Source organism: Chiloscyllium punctatum, chromosome 1, assembly GCF_047496795.1.
Source record: "Chiloscyllium punctatum isolate Juve2018m chromosome 1, sChiPun1.3, whole genome shotgun sequence".
NCBI lineage: Eukaryota > Metazoa > Chordata > Chondrichthyes > Orectolobiformes > Hemiscylliidae > Chiloscyllium > Chiloscyllium punctatum.
This window is the reverse complement of record NC_092739.1, coordinates 157723091-157741100: the sequence shown is the minus strand read 5'-3', so window position 1 is coordinate 157741100 and position 18010 is coordinate 157723091. Positions and strand designations below refer to the sequence as shown.

At 45.0% G+C, this 18010-nt stretch overlaps 1 protein-coding gene across 2 annotated transcripts in view; it reads right to left on the bottom strand.

The window, feature by feature from the left end:
• Window positions 1-3964: 3964 nt before the first annotated feature.
• LOC140481344 (dedicator of cytokinesis protein 2-like) overlaps window positions 3965-18010 on the bottom strand; it is a 1260160-nt gene continuing 1246114 nt past the window's right edge. The window contains exons 48-53 of one of the 2 annotated variants that reach the window (XM_072577382.1): window positions 15545-15693; window positions 12440-12617; window positions 10451-10550; window positions 8071-8175; window positions 7121-7293; window positions 3965-4419 (exon numbers count right to left, since the gene is read on the bottom strand). In XM_072577382.1, coding sequence (XP_072433483.1) covers window positions 4318-4419; window positions 7121-7293; window positions 8071-8175; window positions 10451-10550; window positions 12440-12617; window positions 15545-15693 — 807 coding nt within the window. In that variant the 3' untranslated portion in view covers window positions 3965-4317. The remainder of the gene's footprint in view (window positions 4420-7120; window positions 7294-8070; window positions 8176-10450; window positions 10551-12439; window positions 12618-15544; window positions 15694-18010) is intronic. The other variant, XM_072577391.1, reaches the window with a different exon arrangement.

The window sequence follows — 18010 nt, the reverse complement described above, 5'->3', positions numbered from 1 at the left end:
ACTGTAGGGATTCTGTGATTAGTTGACGGACAGTCCCTGACAATTCAGGAGCAGTGGCAGTTCTATTTTAAATATATAGCGTACAGTATTAGTCTTTAGGTTGACTATGTGAACTGTTTAAAATGATAACACTGCCATCTCCTGGCCATCTCTTCCTTTTACACATCCTCTTTATTTCTCACTGGCAAGGTGCGCTCAGTAACTCTGAACAGCATTCAGAAATTATGAGGAGTTTTTACAGACATGGTTAGTATGTTTGCAGATGACACCAAAATTGGTGGTACAGTGGACAGTGAAGAAGGTTATCTAAGAATGCAAAGAGATCTTGATGGGCTTCAATGGACTGAGAAATGGCGGAAGGCGTTTGATTAGATTAGATTAAATTCCCTGCAGTGCGGAAACAGGCCCTTCAGCCCAACAAGACCTGAGGGGCAACTTTATCTCACAGAGGGTGGTGTGTGTACGGAATGATCTGTCTGAGGAGGTAATGGAGGTCGATTAAATTACAACATTTAAGAGCCATTTAGACATATATATGAGTAGGAATGACTGAGAAGGATATGGGTCAAATGCAGGCAAATGGTACTAGTTCAGTTTAGGATATTTGGTTGGTATGTACGAGTTGGACTGAAGGGTCTGTTTACTTACAGTATGAATCTATGACACTTTTTCTGAGGCTCTGGTCAAACTGCATTTGGAATATTGTAAGCAGTTTTGGGCCCAATATTTATGGAAATATGTGCTGGTGTGGGGGGGGGGGTGTCCAGAGAAGGTTTCCAATAATGATCCCAGTGATGAAGGGCTTTCATATGAGGAGCAGTTGAGGACTACATGGTTACACTTGATAGAAGGATGAGGGGAGAAACTTACAGGCCTGAGTCGAGTGGACAGGGAGAAGAGGTATCCACTAGTAGGAGAGAGTGGGACCCAGGGACATAGCCTCAGAGTGAAGGGGCGACCTTTTAGAAGTGAGGTGAAGAGGCATTTCTTCAGCCAAAAGGTGGTCAATTAGTGTAGGCCAAATCATTGAGTGTATTTAAGACAGAACTAAATAGGTTCTTGATTGGTAAGGGGATCAAAGGTTACAGGGAGAAGGCAGGAGAATGAGGTTTAGAAACATATCAGCCACGATCGAAAGGCAGAGCAGACTCCATGGGCCGAGTGGCCTGATTCTTCTCCTATATGTTATGGGTCAGGGAGGGTATAAGAGCAGGCTCGGGTCGATTCGGGTTGACGTTGTGTTGGGTTGGGGTACCAGTGCCAGGCATTGTCATATCAGTGGACAGGGACTTCAGATTAATAGTTAGCCTGGAATTAGAGCAGGTTTGTGATTCTCTACTTTTTCCTGAGTGGCTCTAAAGTTTGTGAAGTTGGTGCCCTCTGAATGCTCTGACTTTAAGGGAATTTTCCTGAAGGTTCAAGTTGCAGGATAAACGTGCATCAGAATTTTCAATTTCCCAGGATGTTGACCATGGCGGGTGGGGTGTCATTCCTGGATTATGTCGAGTGCTTGATTATTTTGGGAGCTGCAGCTAGAGATAAATTCAATAGAGAAAGAAATTGCATTTATATCATCCCTGCACAACCTTACAATGTTCTAAAGTGTTTTCCAGTCAATGGTGAACATCGGGATATTCCAAAATCCTAACTTTTGCCTTGGAGGTGGGACAGAGGTTTTATGGACTCCAGAGAGGAGTTACCCACCACAAAATTCCCATTCTCTGACCTGCTCAGTTACCACGGAATCTATATGGTGGCATCGAGTTAAATTGAGCATTCCCAGATGCTGAGGAAATTTTTAAAACATCATTTGTGGGATATGGGAGTCACTTGGTGTGCCAGGTTTTATTGTCCATCCCTAGTTGCCATTGAGAAAGTGGTGGGAAGCTGCCTTCTTGAATCACTGCAATCCATGTCAGAGCTATAAGGAGAGACTAAATAGACTGGGTTTTTATTCCTTGGAATGTCAAAGGCCAAGGGGTGACCTTAAAGAGGTTTATAAAATCATGAGGGGTACGGAAAAGTCATGGGATTTTCCCTTGGGTAGTGGTATCCAAAACTAGAGGGCATGGGTTTAAGGAGGAGAAGGATTTAAAAAGGACCTTGTGATCCTCAAAGCTCACAGTCCCTTGTTATCCAGCGACAATATTTTCATTGATCCGGTGCAAAAAGAGATAGACTGAGTCTTGCTTAAAGGAAAGGAAAGGTATAAAATTCTTAGCGCAGTGTGAAAACTGATTTTAATACATGACAACAAAACAGGTGCAGGTGTATGGAGGTCACGCAGTGGTCCTGTTGTGAGGTAACGCATCCCACCAGCCCGACCATGTGACACCCTGAGCGTTGCTCTGATATTGGTAACTGTTTTTATGCGTGTGTGGAATGGGCTGCCAGAGGAAGTGGTGGAGGCTAGTACAATTGCAACATTTAAAAGGCATCTGGATGGGTACCTGAATGGGAAGGGTTAAGAGGAATATGGGCCAAACACTTGAGACTGGATTAATTTAGGATATCTGGCCAGCATGGACAATTCGGACCGAAGGGTCTGTTTCCAGGAGCTGTACAACCCTATGTGCTGTAGGTAGACACACGTTGCCAATAGGGAGGGTGTTCTAAGATGCAACAGTGAAGGAATGGTGACATATTTCCAAGTCAGGATGGTGAGTGGCTTGGAGAGGAACTTGCAGAGGGTGGTGTTCCTATGTATTGGCTATCCTTGTCATTCTAGGTGGAAAATTTGGTGGGTTTGGAAGGTGCTGTCTGAAGAGCCCTGGTAAACTGATGGGCATGGAGGAAGAGTACTTTTCAAGACAGGGAGGAAGGCTTTCTAAGATTACAAAGAAATCTTAATCAAATGGGTCAGTGGGCTGAAAAATGGAACTCAATTTGGACAAATACATTTGGTTCAACAAACACAGGCAAGACTCATACAGTTAACGGTAGGACATTGGGTAGAGTTGTAGAGAGACAGAACGAAGGATTCGAGTACGTAATTCATTGAGGTTTGCATCACATATAGAGGGGTGGTTAAAAAGGCATTTAGCGTGCTTGTCTTCATTGCTTAGTCCTTTTAGTATAAGAGTTGGGACGTCATAATGAGAATGTATCGGACATTGGTATGTGAAGCCTCTTCTGGAATACTGAGTCCAGTTCTGGTCACCTAGTTATAGGAAGGACATTATAAGTTGGAGAGAATTCAAAAGACATTTACCAGGATGTTGCTGGATATGGAAGATTTGTTATAAAAAAAAGGCTGGATAGGCTGACACATTTTTCACTGGAGCATAGGGAGGTTCAGAGGTGGATCATAGGTTCCCTACAGTGTGGAAACAGGCCCTTCAGCCCAACAAGTCCACACCAGCCCTCCGAAGAGTAACCCATCCACCTACATTTACCCCTGACTAATAACCTACACTACGGGCAATTTTAGCATGGCCAATCCACCTAATCTGCACATCTTTGCACTGTGGGAGAAAACCCACATAGACACAGGGAGAATGTGCAAACTCCACCCAGACAGTCAGCTAAGGCTGGAATCGAACCTGAGTCCCTGGCACTGTGAGGCAGCAGTGCTACCACTGTGCCACCAAGATGAACTTGTAAAAGCTTATGAAAACATAAGCAGTATAGGCAAGGTTAATGGCAGGTGCCTTTTCTCTAGGATGTGTGTTTTTAAGACTAGGGGACATAGTTTTAAAGTGAGAGGAGAGAGATTTAGAAAATACATGTATGGTTTGTGTGTGGAATGAACTCCCAGAGGAAGTGGTTACAAGGTTTCAAAGACACTTCGATAAGTACATGGAAAGGTTTGGAGGGATATGGGCCAGGAGCAGGCAGTTTTGTTTTGGAATATGGACTGGTTGAATCGAAGGGTCTGTTTCTTTGTTGTATGACTCCATGAAAGACACAATAGATACACACATTCTTTTTACACTAAAAGTTGAGCTGACTGGGTTGATCCCTGTCAAGTCACTCCTGACAGAAAAGTCCATCAATCCAGAACACCCTTTTAATTGTGATCCTCAAAGCTCACAGTCCTTTGTTATCCAGCGACAGTATTTTCATTGTTACAGTGCAAAAGGACGATAGACTGAGTCTTGCTTAAAGAAAAAAAAGGTACATTTGTTGTAAAAAATTCTTAGCGCAGTGTGAAAACTGATTTTAATACATGACGACAAAACATAGGGGGGTGCAGGTGTATGGAGGTCACGCACTGGTCCTGTTGTGAGGTAACGCATTCCACCAGCCCGACCATGTGACACCCTGAGCGTTGCTCCGAGATTGGCAAAGCTTCCTCTGGTCTGGAGGGGTGTGCAGTCAGCTGTGGGAGGGAGTGACCAGTCTCTTGTTCTTTGGTGGTGGAGGAGGAGGTGGAGACTTGGGGCCTTTGCTGTCATCTGGTGTTGGCGGAGAGGTGGCCTGTTGGGAAGGAAATACCAAGAAGCAGTCAACAAAGAGTTGTTGAGCGGAGTGAGGTGCAATGAAAGCCCCATCGCATCACCACTGGCATGATTGTTTTGGCAGTATGGGGGATGATTTGCTCAACCAATGTTCTGGGGAATCGAGTTTGATTCCTGCAATGGCAGATGGTGGAATTTGAATTCAATAAATAAGAATCTACCATCGGCCATGAAACCATTGCTGATTGTCTGAAAAACCCATCTTGTTCACTGTGTCCTTCAGGTATGGAAATCTGCTATCTTAATTGGTCTGGTCTACATGTGACACCAGACCCACAGCAATGCGATTGACTCTTAACTGCTTTCTTGTCCATGAGGGATGGGTGACAAATGTTGGCCCAGCCAGCGATGCCAACATTCTGTGAATGAATAAACAGGAAAATGAAACATCTATCTGTCTCTGGAGTACCACTGTCAATCAGGAGATCTCTGGCTCATCTGTCAGTAGGTGAAAATTCCACTTTCTCCTGACTACCCTCCTGAATCCTCCACCCATCCTGCCCCAACTCGCAATCCTCCAAGTCCTCGCTCAAAGTGAAGCTCCATTGCTGGTTTGCCAAGTGCTTGGGTGGCACTTGATGCTTCAGTCCTCCCATAAAATGGTGACATGGCATCCTCACAAAACTTTAAATCTCAAAAAGAATATTTTCTCCCTTTTTCTCCAGTTCTGGTTTCCTCAATATAGGAAGGATGTGGAAGCTTTAGAGAATGTGCAGAGGAGTTTCATCAGGATGCTGCCTGGACTAGAGGGCATGTCTTATGAAGAAAGGTTGAGGGAGCTAAGGCTTTTCTCATTGGAGCAAAGAAGGATGAGAGGTGACATGATGGAGGTGTACAAGATGACGAGAGGCATAGATAGAGTAGATAGCCAGCAACTTTTTCCCAAGGCAGAAATGGCTATCACAAAGGGGCATAATTTCACGGTCATTGGAGGAAGGTTTCAGGGAGATGTCGAAGGTAGGTTCTTTATACAGAGTGATGGGTGCATGGAATGCACTGCCAGTAGTGGTATTAGAGTCAGATACATTAGGGACATTTGAGTAACTCTTGGAGAGGCACATATATGATAGTTAAATGAAGAGTACGTAGGTTAGATTGATCTTAGAATAGGATAAAAGGTCAGCATAACATCGAGGGCCAAAGGGCCTGTATTGTGCTGTACCTTCTATGTTTTATGTTCTGTATTATTTTCTTTGAAAATCAATTGTACTGACTCTAGGCAAACCTTGACCAATCGCCAACTAATCAGGTAATAACTTTCAAAACCGGGGTGCAAAACAGTGTGACACAAGGGAACCAATGACTGGACCATGGTGACCAGAAGGTTAGAGGCTGACCACGAAAAGACCTCTGCATTGCTAAGCTGGTTATCACTGCATGGAGTGTTGGTGGATTAAATGAGCTCCACTGCATCAAGTCCAGATCCCAGGATTTTCATTTAACTGTGCGGTTACTCTAAGTATGGCAGCTGGGAAAGTGTGAAAGGAGCTAGGTTGTACGATCAAAGAACAAGATAAGGCCTGCTCTGCCATTCAGTAAGACCACAGCTGATCTGAATTTAACGTCAACGCAACATTTTTAAAATTCATTCCCAGGATGTCAGCATCGCTGGCTAAGCCAGCATTTCTTCCCCACCCCTCATTGCTCAGAGGGTAGTTAAGCATCAGTCACACGACTGTGAGACTTGACGGTTAGACCAGGTAAGGATGGCAATTTTCCTTCATACAGGACATTTGTGATCCAGTAGGTTCCTCTCCCCCAACCATTCACAATGATTCCATGGTCATCATTGACTCTTAATTCCAGATATCCTTTTTTATTAGAAATTGAACTGAAGTTGTCAAGGTGGGATTTGGATTTGAGATCCCAGAACATTACGTGGGTTTCTATTATTTGTCTAAAAAGACATCACTAGTTCATTGGCTCCCTTGTAATCTCCTGATAAACTTTCATCCCCCTTTAGTTATCAAGAATGGTCCTGCCTCTGCCTTAAAAATATTTGCAGTTTCTGCATTATGTGAAACATTGTTGTAGATCAGAAAGCACAGAACAGGAGACTGGACTGTAGGCCTCCAAGTAAGTATCCACTCTTATCATCCTCTGGATAAGGTAAAGGTAAGGTTGCCATAGTCCCAGCAGGATTCACCATCATTAGAGAGAAATGACTGGTGATGGTTTATCTTAAGGGTCACCACTCCTCCACTGAAGGTTGAGGTTGAGAAGTTAGCATCTTCATGGTGACCACAGTTGGTATGGGAATTGAATCTGTGCAGTTGGTGTCATGCTGCACTGCGTGAAATTTGCTAAATTTGCTGACTGACCCATTCCTCTGTATGTGGTCATGTTCAATTTGGCCAGGCCAGCGTTTTTTGCCCAGCCGTAATTGTTAAGGGTCAACCACATTGCTGTGGGTCTGGAGTCACGTGTAGACCACACCAGGTAAGGATGGCGGTTTCCTTCCCTGAAGGATATTAGTAAGCCAATGTTCAGTTCCGGCAGTTTCTGTTCACTCACACATGTGTGTTACTCACACTTCTACCATGATGTCAATTTAGTTTCAATGTTCAATGTCAGGCTAAAATTATAGCTAAAAGTATCCCATGACAAAACTGCAGCATGGGTACAAGATTTATTTTAATGCAAAAACTGTTTTTACTCACCTTATTCTGGAACTGCTCATTCACTGACCCCTGTTGGATGGGAGGACTCAGGGAATCACCCTGATCCTGGCTGAAACTCTCCAGGAGCAGAGGGTTAATTTTCTTTGGCAATGGGGGAGGCCTGGCACTCTTTACCCGTCCACCGAAACCATTGATTACAGTAAAGGCCTGTCCTGTGGAACACACATAAGAGCACCAATAGGTGTTAGAGGTCAGGGGAGTTAACAAGAGAAAGCAAAATGTTTGGGCACTGTGATAGAATGGTGGAGAAGCTTAGCAGGTCTGGCAGCATTTGTGGATCGAGAAACAGAGTTAATGTTTCGAGTCTGGTTTAACTCTTCGCTTCTGAAGTAAAATCATATCAGACTCAGGCATTAATGCTGTTTCAGATCTCAACGCCTGCAGTATTTTGCTTTTATTTGGTCACTTTCGTGTTACGACCCCTGTTTCACTCTCCAATTCTGTCCCTGCATCATTTGGACCGGTGGTAGTTGGGAGAAGGGGGGGGGGGGGGGAGTGGGGTGGAGTAAACAGAATTTTGGTCAAGCCACAGAAGAGTACACCATTCAGTTCCAGTCAGTGCACTAGAGGATTGCATGGTGTGGGTATGGATGAGATACACCAAGATGTTGCCTGAGGTGGAGCACTTAAGCTGTGAAGAGAAGGCCATAAGATATAGGAGCAGAATTAGGGATGGACAATAAATACTAGCCCAGCCATCATTCCAGGAATGAATGAAAAAGAATTAGGCTGTTTAGTTCATCAATAAGCTTGGTTTTGTTTCTTTTGAGCAGAAGCTTAATATCTTGAACAATTATTTCAATGAGCTGAAGAGTGGCAGATGGAGTTTAATTTGGATAAATGCAAGGTCTTGCATTTTGCTAATACTTTTATTTTGAAAGTTGTGTCACATGTAGACAGGGTGGTCAAAAAGGCGTTCACACACTTGCCTTCACTGCTCAGACTTTTGAGCAGAGGAGTTGAGACGTCATGTTGAGGGTGTACAGGATGTTGGTGAGGCCTCTTCTGGAATACTGTGTCCAGTTCTGGTCGCCCTGTCATAGGAAGGATATTATTAAGCTGGAGAGGGTTCAGAAAAGATTTACCAGGACGTTACTGGGAGTGGACGGTTTGAGATATAAGGTGAGGCTGGATAGGCTGGGACCTCTTTTGGTGGATGCACGAGGTTGAGGGGTGACCTTTTAGATGTTTATAAAGTCATGAGGGGCACAGATAAGGTGAATGGCAGGTGTCTTTTCCCTCGGATGGGGGCACATTTTTTAAGGTGAGAGGAGAGAGATTTTATAAAGACATGAGGGGCAATGTTTTTACACAGAGGGGGGTTTGCATACGGAATGAACTTTCAGAGGAAGCAGTGGGTGTGAGTACAGTTACAAGGTATAATGATATTTGGATAAGTACATGAGTGAGAAATGTTTGGAGGGATATGGGTCAAGCGGAGGCAGATGGGACTGGTTTAGTTTGGGATTATGGTTGGTGTGGACTGGTTGGACCGAAGAGTTGTTTCCGTGCTGTATGACTCTGTGACTCTATGAGGGACATGGACAGGATGGATAGAAAGCAGTTGTTCCCCTTAGTTGAAGTGGGGGGTGGAGGGGCACACTTTGAAGGCTAAGGGCAAAGGTTTATAGGGGATTTGTGGAATTTATTTTTCATCCAGAAGGTGGTGGGGTCTGAAATGCCTTGCCTGGGAGTAAAGTTGAGGTGGGAAACCTCACAACCTTTAGAAAGTACTTGATGAGCACTGAAATGTCATAAAATTCAAAGCTATGGGTTAAGTGCTGGAAAGTAGGACCAGTGCAGAGTTAGAATTGTCTGCTGGTACAGACTCAATGGGCTGAAAGACCTATTCTGTTTTGTATGATTCTTTGAAGGAGGGAAGGAGAGGAAATTTTCCTGTTGGACCATGAGTTGCTCCATCAATAGTGGCTATCAAACCATTGCTGAAAATAGTTTGAAAGGGGAAGTAGTGGAATGGAATGAAACACAGGAATTGGAGTGAGGAATTCAACCAGGAAGTCAGCAGGATATAAAACCCAGATGCACATCTTTGCCACGTATTCCCCAGTACCTTTGTGGGGCTTAGTCATAGTCATAGTCACTGTTACTGTGACTATGTCACTGTTAGATATTACAGGATAGGAGGCAGCTATCATTCTAGAAAGGCCCTCCTTTACTGAGGCAGAACAGGATTCAAGACAGCCTTCCAGTCAAGATGACCTTTGGGTGATATGTATCGGCAGTGCGTAGACTGGTAGGGCCCTGTTTGGACACTTCTCTCACCCTCGAGTCCAGCGAATTGTGGGTTTATGTCCAACATCAGGGCTTTGAGTATAGGAGTCAAAAAATGCGGTGCTGCAAAAACCACAACCGGTCGGGCAACATCCGAGGAGCAGGAGAGTTTTGAGCATTAGCCCTTCATCAGGAATGGGAGCATAGGAGTACAGGCTGACCCTCTCCCGTGCTGTACACGGGGGTGCTGCACTGTTGGAGGTACCATTGTTTAGGTTAGAGGGGGCACATGTTTGGACTGAAAACGTTAACTGTGTTACTCTCTCTACAGATGTTGTTGATGGAGTATCCATCCACTGTGGCTCCATTGACTCTCTCATTCAATTGAACTTTAATATGACCATAGTGACCTATTGAAACTGCACTCCTATCAACCTGATGCCCAATGGCTTATCCCATGGCACTATCTTGAAGAGCAGAGGAGGTTTCCCTGGCTAATATTTATCCCTTAACCAATATCTCTAAACAGATGATCTAGTTATTATCAGATTGCTGTTCATGGGAGTTGGCTGCATGTCAATGTGTTTCCTACATCAGGAAATGCCTCAAGATACTTTGGGACATCCTGAGGTTGTGGACAGCACTATATAGATGCATACTATTACTTTATTTTCCACTTGCTTCAGGTTGGTCTGTACTGCGTTGTCTTTATTTGTCCATGGAGCGTGGCCGTCCCTAATTGGCCTAGTGAATGTGGTAGTGTGCTGCCATCTTGAATGGCCACGCTCCTTCAGGTTCAACCTTCTACTTCAGACCAGCCGAGTTGGGGTTAGCTGCATTTTGTAAAGGGAAGGCTATCTTATGATTAAATGGCCAGAGAGCTTTCTTCCCTTAAGCAGATCCTGGGAGGAATCCTTTCACTTGAGGCACTTAAGAGATAAATCCAAGAGGTTTCACATTTGGAGGTTGGAATGAGAGGGTGTCCTGAGTTGCTTGTTTGTGGGACAGAGGAGCTGTGGGAGATGAAGGAAGGGAACAGGGTACAATGCACGAAGGCACCATGGTGTACAACCCTACCTGCTGGACTTGCAGTGTTTCCTTCGGCAGGCTGTCCTGAATTGGGATTGCTTTCCATTGTTCTAGTGTTGCTCACCAGCTGTGGCAGTCTTGAAGGCTCCTAGAAACAGGTGGGCATTAACATCATCAAAAGAGGGCATCATGGATAATCAACTGTCATGGGATTTGGCTGAAAGATGCCACTGTTCCCAGATAGTGACATTCTCCCCAGAGTGCACACACACTGGACTGGATTTCCACTAAGTCTGAAGGAACCCCTGTTACATTTAAGAAGTATTTAGATGCATATTTGTGATGCTAAGGCAAAAGAAGTCTGTGGCCAAGGGCTGGAAAATGGGATTAGAATACCAAAGTGGTAGATTTTGACTGATGGGCTGAAGGGCCCTTTTTTTTTGCTGTAGATCTCCATGACTCTCTGAATGTGGAGCCATCTAATAATGACAAGCCCGATCCAATTCTGAGATTCCCAGTCCTCGTTCCTGGCTGAGCTGATTTTCACTGGTGTACGACAAGACTTGACCCCTGTACGCTGAATCTACCTGGCGCCTATGTGGACCATTTCTTGCTCACCACAATCTCTCCCTCCCCACTTCTCCACCTGAAAATATCCATGGAGCATGGCCACATTCTCAATGACTTGAGGTTCATGGCCCCAGAGGAGTCGTGACCCATCATCCACATTCAGGAATCTTGTAAACGTTAATGTCAAAAAGTCTGTTCTGTGCTCCCCACGTCCCTGCATATCACCTCAAATGACAGCATATACCCCCTCACCCACTTCCATGGAACTTCATAGCCCTATGCTAACTCAGCAGCAATTTGGTGTCGACTTGTTGGGCCAAAAGGCCTGTTTCCATACTATAGGGATTCTATTCTATTCTATTCAGACACTGCCATTACTGTCCCTGATTATCCCTTATTCCACTGGCAGGACAGACCCAGCAGAGGTGGCGGTAGAGTGATGTACAATTGGGAGGGAGTTCTGGGAGTCCACACTGACACCAGACCACAAGAAGTCTCATGGAATCAGATGAGCAAGGAAACCTCCTGCAGATTACTATGTTCCATCCTCCTTCAGCAGATGTATCAGTGCTCCTACATGTTCATCAACACTTGGAGGAAGGACTTAGGGTGGTCAGGGCACAGATTGTACTCTGGCTAGGAGGTCTTCATGTCCACCATCAAGAATGTCTCAGCAGTTGTACTACTGATTGAACTGGTCATGTCCTAAAGGACATAGTTGTTAAACTGGGTCTCTAAATGGGATTAAGGAACCAACAAGAGGGAAGAACATATTTGACTTCTTGACCATTAGCACCTGTCTCAGATATTAGTGAGGAGGACATTTTAGAACATAGGACATTACAGTGTAGTACAGGCCCTTCGACCCTCAATGTTGTGCCAACCTGTGAAACCAATCTGAAGTCCATCTAACCTACACTAGTCCATTTTCCTATCCAATGACCATTTAAATGCCCTTAAACATTGGCAAGTCTACTACTGTTGCAGGCAGTCCATTCCAAGCCCTTATTACTCTCTGAGTATTTGCAGGGATGACAGGACTGAGTTGCAATTCCTGGTGCCTAGGTTGATGCTTTAGATTCCCTACAGTGTGGAAACAGGCCCTTTAATCTATGTTCCCTGGTCATTGATCCCTCTATCCAGAGATGATAAACTTGCAGCACCACTACCTTTGCCAAGGGCCGTACGTGAGTAAGAGGGGACCCTTCAAGGGGACCCTCAGGAAAGGTTATGAGAGTGACTGATCTGTACGTGTGCATTTGGTTGTAAATGTTCCATTGTTTATTGGTGATATTTAATGGGGAATGGAGAAATTCAGCTCGGATGCATTTGTTGAATTGTAAAAGTTCACAAAGTTAGTATTTGGGCACTGACAGATAAAAGATGATTTCCCACAAACAGGTTCACCACAAACCCGGAAGACAGGGATTTTCCATACTGGAATATGATTGCCATACGGGAAGGTACCTCAGTAATGTCTGGAGGAGGGGGAGCAGCCACAGACAACTTTCTGGAACTGAACAGCCCACTGACTCTGTTCTCCTTCCTGGTGAGCTTCCTCTCCTCGGCATCTTTCACCCCGCTGTCCAGCGATTTCTCCTGGGAACGGGAGCTCTGCTTCCTTGGCAACGGCGGCTCTGCCCCACTGTCAGGAACAATAACAGCGGCTTGCATTTAGATAGTGCCTCTCATAACCTCAGGACAAAACGCTTTTCCGAAATACGGTCACGGTTGTAACATCAAAAAGGCGACACTGAATCAACACACATAGGTTCCCAAAAGCACCAATCATTTTTGTTCTACTAATTTTAGGCTGAGGATAAATTGGTCAGGATTTTTCAAATAATCCTTTCACGTATTTGGGTGTCTCTGGCTCAGCCAACATCTGTAGCCCATCCCTAACTGCACTCAAGATGGTGCAGTCCATGTGGTGCTGGTACACCCACAGTGCAGCCAGGCGTTAAATGATCTAACAGGGGTTAGCAAGAAACGTTGGCCTAACCAGTAATGTCAACATTGCTGCGGGTTGGGAGAGAGGATGGAAGCAAAGTATTGAACATGTGGGTTGCTTTGTCCTGGATGGCCTGGAGAGTTGTAGGGACTGCACTCATCTGGGCAAATGTGCAGCATTCCATCAAACGCCTGACTTGCGCCTTGTAGTTGGTGAACAGGCACTGGGGAGACAGGAGGTGAGGTAGCCACTGCAGGATTTCCAGCCTCCAACTTTCTGTTGTAGCTACTGCATTTATATAGCCAGTCCAGTTCAATTTCTGACTACTGATGACCCTCGGGGATGTGGAGAGTGGATTCAGTAATGATAATGTCATTGGGTTTCAGAAGTTTGATGTAATGGCAAGGGACAGCAAAATATACTCATTCTTTTGGGATTCAGTTTGTGATTGATTGCTCCACTTATTCTTAGTTATTATGTTTCATTATGAGGGTCCAAACCATTGGGCGAGACATCATTCAACTTGAAGATTATAAGACCACAAGATATAGGACTAGAATAAGGCCATTTGGCCCATCAAGTCTGCTCCACCATTCAATCATGGATTATATCTTTCTCAACCCAATTCTTCTACCTTTTCCCATTAACCCTTGATCTCCTTACTAATCAAGAACTTATGTATCTCTATGTTGAATACACCAAAGGACTTCAGTGGTAATGAGTTCCACAGATTTACCACCCACATTTCAGTTTGACAGGATCATCTATTCACCCTGAGGCTCTGCCTCAAACCTAATCTCTCCAACGAGTAGAAACATCTTCTCCGTGTCCAACCTATCTTAGTCCTTTCAGTATTCTGTAATATTCAATCAAGTCCCCCCTACTGCTTCTAAACTCCATAGAGTACACTGCTAAATGGTTTGGATGTAAACTTTGGAGGTATAGTTCGTAAGTTTGCAGATGACACCAAAATTGGAGGTGTACTGGACAGCGAAGAAAATTACCTCAGAATACAACTTAATCAGATAGGCCAATGGGCTGAGGAGTGGCAGATGAAGTTTAATTTAGATAAACGTGAGGTTCTGCAGTTTGGAAAACCAAATCAGAGCAGGACTTATACATGCAATGGTGAGATCCTAGGAGTGTTGCTGAACAAAGAGACCTTGGAATGCAGGTTCATAGTTCCTTGAAAGTGGAGTCACAGGTAGATAGGATAGTAAAGGTGGTGTTTGATATGTTTTCCTTGATTAGTCAGAGTATTGAGTACAGGAGTTGGGGGGTTATGTTGCGGCTGTACAGGTCATTGGTTAGGCCACTTTGGAATATTGTATGCGATTCTAGTCTCCTTCCTATGGGAAGAATGTTGTGAAAATTGAAAGGGTTCAGAAAAGATTTACAAAGATGTTGCCAGGGCTGGAGGATTTGAACTATAGGAAGAGGATGATTAGGCTGGGGCTGTTTACCCTGAATCGTTGGAGGCTGAGGGACGACCTTATAGAGATTTATAAAATCATGAGGGGCATGGATAGGATAAATAGACAAGGTCTTTCCCCCCTGGGGTGGGGGAGTCCAGAACTAGAGGGCATAGGTTTAGGGTGAGAGGGGAAAGATATAAAAGGGACCTAAGGGGCAACGTTTTCACACAGAGGGTGGTGCGTGAATGGATTGAGCTGCCAGAGGAGGTGGTGGAGGTTGGTCCGATGGCAACATTTAAATGGCATCTGGACGGGTATATGAATAGGAAGGGTTTAGAGGGATATGGGCTGAGTACTGGTAAATGGGACTAGATTGGGTTGGGATATCTGGTCAGCATGGACGAGTTGGACTGAAGGGTCTGTTTCCGTGCTATACATCTCTATTACTCAGTAACTCTCTCGACAGAGTCAGCATTCTCAACTACTCTTCATACTGAAAGCCCTTCGTCACTGGATTATTCTTGTAAATTTCCTCTGCATCCCCTCCAACACCAAAACATCTTTGCTGAAATACAGGGTTCAAAAATGCTCACAATATTCTAAATGTAGTCTTATATAGCCTCAGCAGTACATTTCTGTTCTTATGTTCTAGTCCTCTTGAAATGAATGCTAATATTGCATTTGCCTTCATAACTGCCATCTGAACTTGCAAGTTAACCTTAAGAGAATCCTGAACTTAGACTCCCAAGTCACTTTTGTCTTTCAGATTTCCAAAGCCTTTGCCCATTTAGAAAGCAGTCTCCATCTCCATTCTTCCTAACAAACAGCATAATCCCAGATTTTTCCATATTGTCTTCCATCTGCCACTTCTTTGTCCACTCCCCTAGCCTGTGGAAGTTCTTCAGAAGCATCCCTGCTTACTATCTTTGTGACATCTGCAAATGTAACAACAACACCTTCATTTCCTTCATCCAGATCATTAATGTCTAATGTGAATAGTTGTGGTCCCAACATGGGACACCTGCGGAACTCCACCAGTCACTGGCTGCATCCTGAAAAGACCCCTTTATCCCTACTCTCTGCCTTCTGCCAGTCAGCCAATCCTCTATACTTTATAAATAACTACTTGTCTGTCAAACATATGGGGTAGTATTGAGGATGTGAAAGGCTGTGAACAATTAATGGTTTCTTTTTTTCGTGCCTTACCTGTCCCCAGAAACCTTGGGTGATTCTTTCTCAGAGCTTGAAGAACTCGAGGAACTCAACGAGATCACAGACAGCGGCCGAAACGATCGGATCATGGAGCGAGGGCGGCTTCCTCCGCCTCCACCTCCTCGCCTCTCCTCAAATAAAGACTGAAAAAAAAAACGGTACCACATAGAGAAGCAATTACTTTCTCAAGTTTGGCAGGATCTCAGTCTCCCTTTGGCAATTTGATTCTTTGGTGGTTCATTTAAGGATCTGAGCACTGGAGGGGTCCAGACTAAAATGAGCCTGTTTCAAACCCACACTCGGGATTAAATTGAGAAACTCACTCTAAGGAGGTCTAAACCAATGGGAAACAGGACTTCTTATAAAACAAACCTTGCAGAAGCCTTGGAGAGAGATGCAACATGAAAAAAAACCATTATGGACTATATTGGTATTGAGAAGGTATAAAGATTGAACAGATTCAAGCTCTTTTCTGTATAGTAGGGAAGGCTGAAGGGTGAATTGCTATAAATATGCTCAAATATAAGCACAGAGCATATTTGTTCAAAGAACCATGAACTGAACTATGAACATCAGGTACAGAGCAGGGAGCGATCGATGTATGACTATCATGGGGTAAGTCATTCGTCACACTGGATGTCACATGAGCTGGCATCACTTTTGTGATTCTACTGATAATTTTTGCCTAATAACTGCAGAGCTCTTTCAAATGACAAAGGCGGTTCACAGGGTAGGTGTTGAGAAACATTCCCTGTTTGGGTACAGTCCAAACCTTAGGATGACAAATATCAGACAAGATAGGAGGTTGCTAAAGACATTGGAGGATTAAGAAGCAATTTTTTTACCTCAAGAGTGGTGGGAAGGTGGAACTCACTATGATATGCAACGTTGAGACAAACAGCAGAAGTCTATTTGAGAGGAAGCTAGATAAACACATGAGGGAAAAGGAATAGAAGGATATGTTGATAATATGGGATGATAAAGGTTGGGAGGAGACTCTTTTGGACTACAAAGACTGGCATGGACCAGAAGGGCTGAATGCCCTGTTTCTCTGCAGTAGACATTGTAATTGTATATATCATAAAATGGCTGGATAATGCACAGTTGACATTGAGGATATAATTGAAAATGTGTTGCTGGAAAAGCGCAGCAGGTCAGGCAGCATCCAAGGAACAGGAGAATCGACATTTCGGGCATAAGCCCTTCTTCAGGGATTCCTGAAGAAGGGCTTATGCCCAAAACGTCGATTCTCCTGTTCCCTGGATGCTGCCTGACCTGCTGCGCTTTTCCAGCAACACATTTTCAGCTCTGATCTCCAGCATCTGCAGTCCTCACTTTCTCCTCCATTGAGGATATAACTGTTTTGGTCACTGGGATATCGAGACACCACCCACGCCCTCCACCTCCTCCAAGACTTCCATTTCCCTGGCCCCCAATGCCTCATCTTCACCATGGATATCCAATCCCTCTACACCTCCATCCGCCATGACCAGGGCCTCCAAGCACTCCATCTTTTCCTCTCCAGACGTCCCAACAGTACACTTCCACCGACACTCTCATTCGTTTGGCCGAACTGGTCCTCACCCTTAACAATTTCTCCCTTCAATCCTCCCACTTCCTCCAGACCAAAGGGGTAGCCATGGGCACATGGATGGGCCCCAGCTATGCCTGTCTTTTTGTTGGCTACGTAGAGCAGTTGATCTTCTACAATTACACCGGCACCACTCCCCACCTCTTCCTGTGCTACATTGATGACTGCATTGGCGCCACCTCGTGCTCCCGCGAGGAGGTTGAGCAATTCATCAACTTCACCAACACATTCCACCCTGACCTTAAATTTACCTGGACCATCTCTGACACCTCCCTCCCCTTCCTGGACCTCTCCATCTCCATTAATGACGACCGACTTGACACTGACATTTTTTACAAACCCACCGACTCCCACAGCTACCTGGATTACACCTCTTCCCAGCCTACCTCTTGCAAAAATGCCATCCCGTATTCCCAATTCCTCCGCCTCCGCCGTATCTGCTCCCAGGAGGACCAGTTCCACCACAGAACACACCAGATGGCCTCCTTCTTTAGAGACCGCAATTTCCCTTCCCACGTGGTTAAAGATGCCCTCCAACGCATCTCATCCACATTCCGCACCTCCGCCCTCAGACCCCACCCCTCTAACCGTAACAAGGACAGAACGCCCCTGGTGCTCACCTTCCACCCTACCAACCTTCGCATAAACCAAATCATCTGCCGACATTTCCGCCACCTCCAAACAGGCCCCACCACCAGGGATATATATTCCCTCCCCACCCCTTTCCGCCTTCCGCAAAGACCGTTCCCTCCGTGATGACCTGGTCAGGTCCACACCCCCCTACAACCCACCCTCCCATCCTGGCACCTTCCCCTGCCACCGCATGAACTGTAAAACCTGCGCCCACACCTCCTGCCTCACCTCTATCC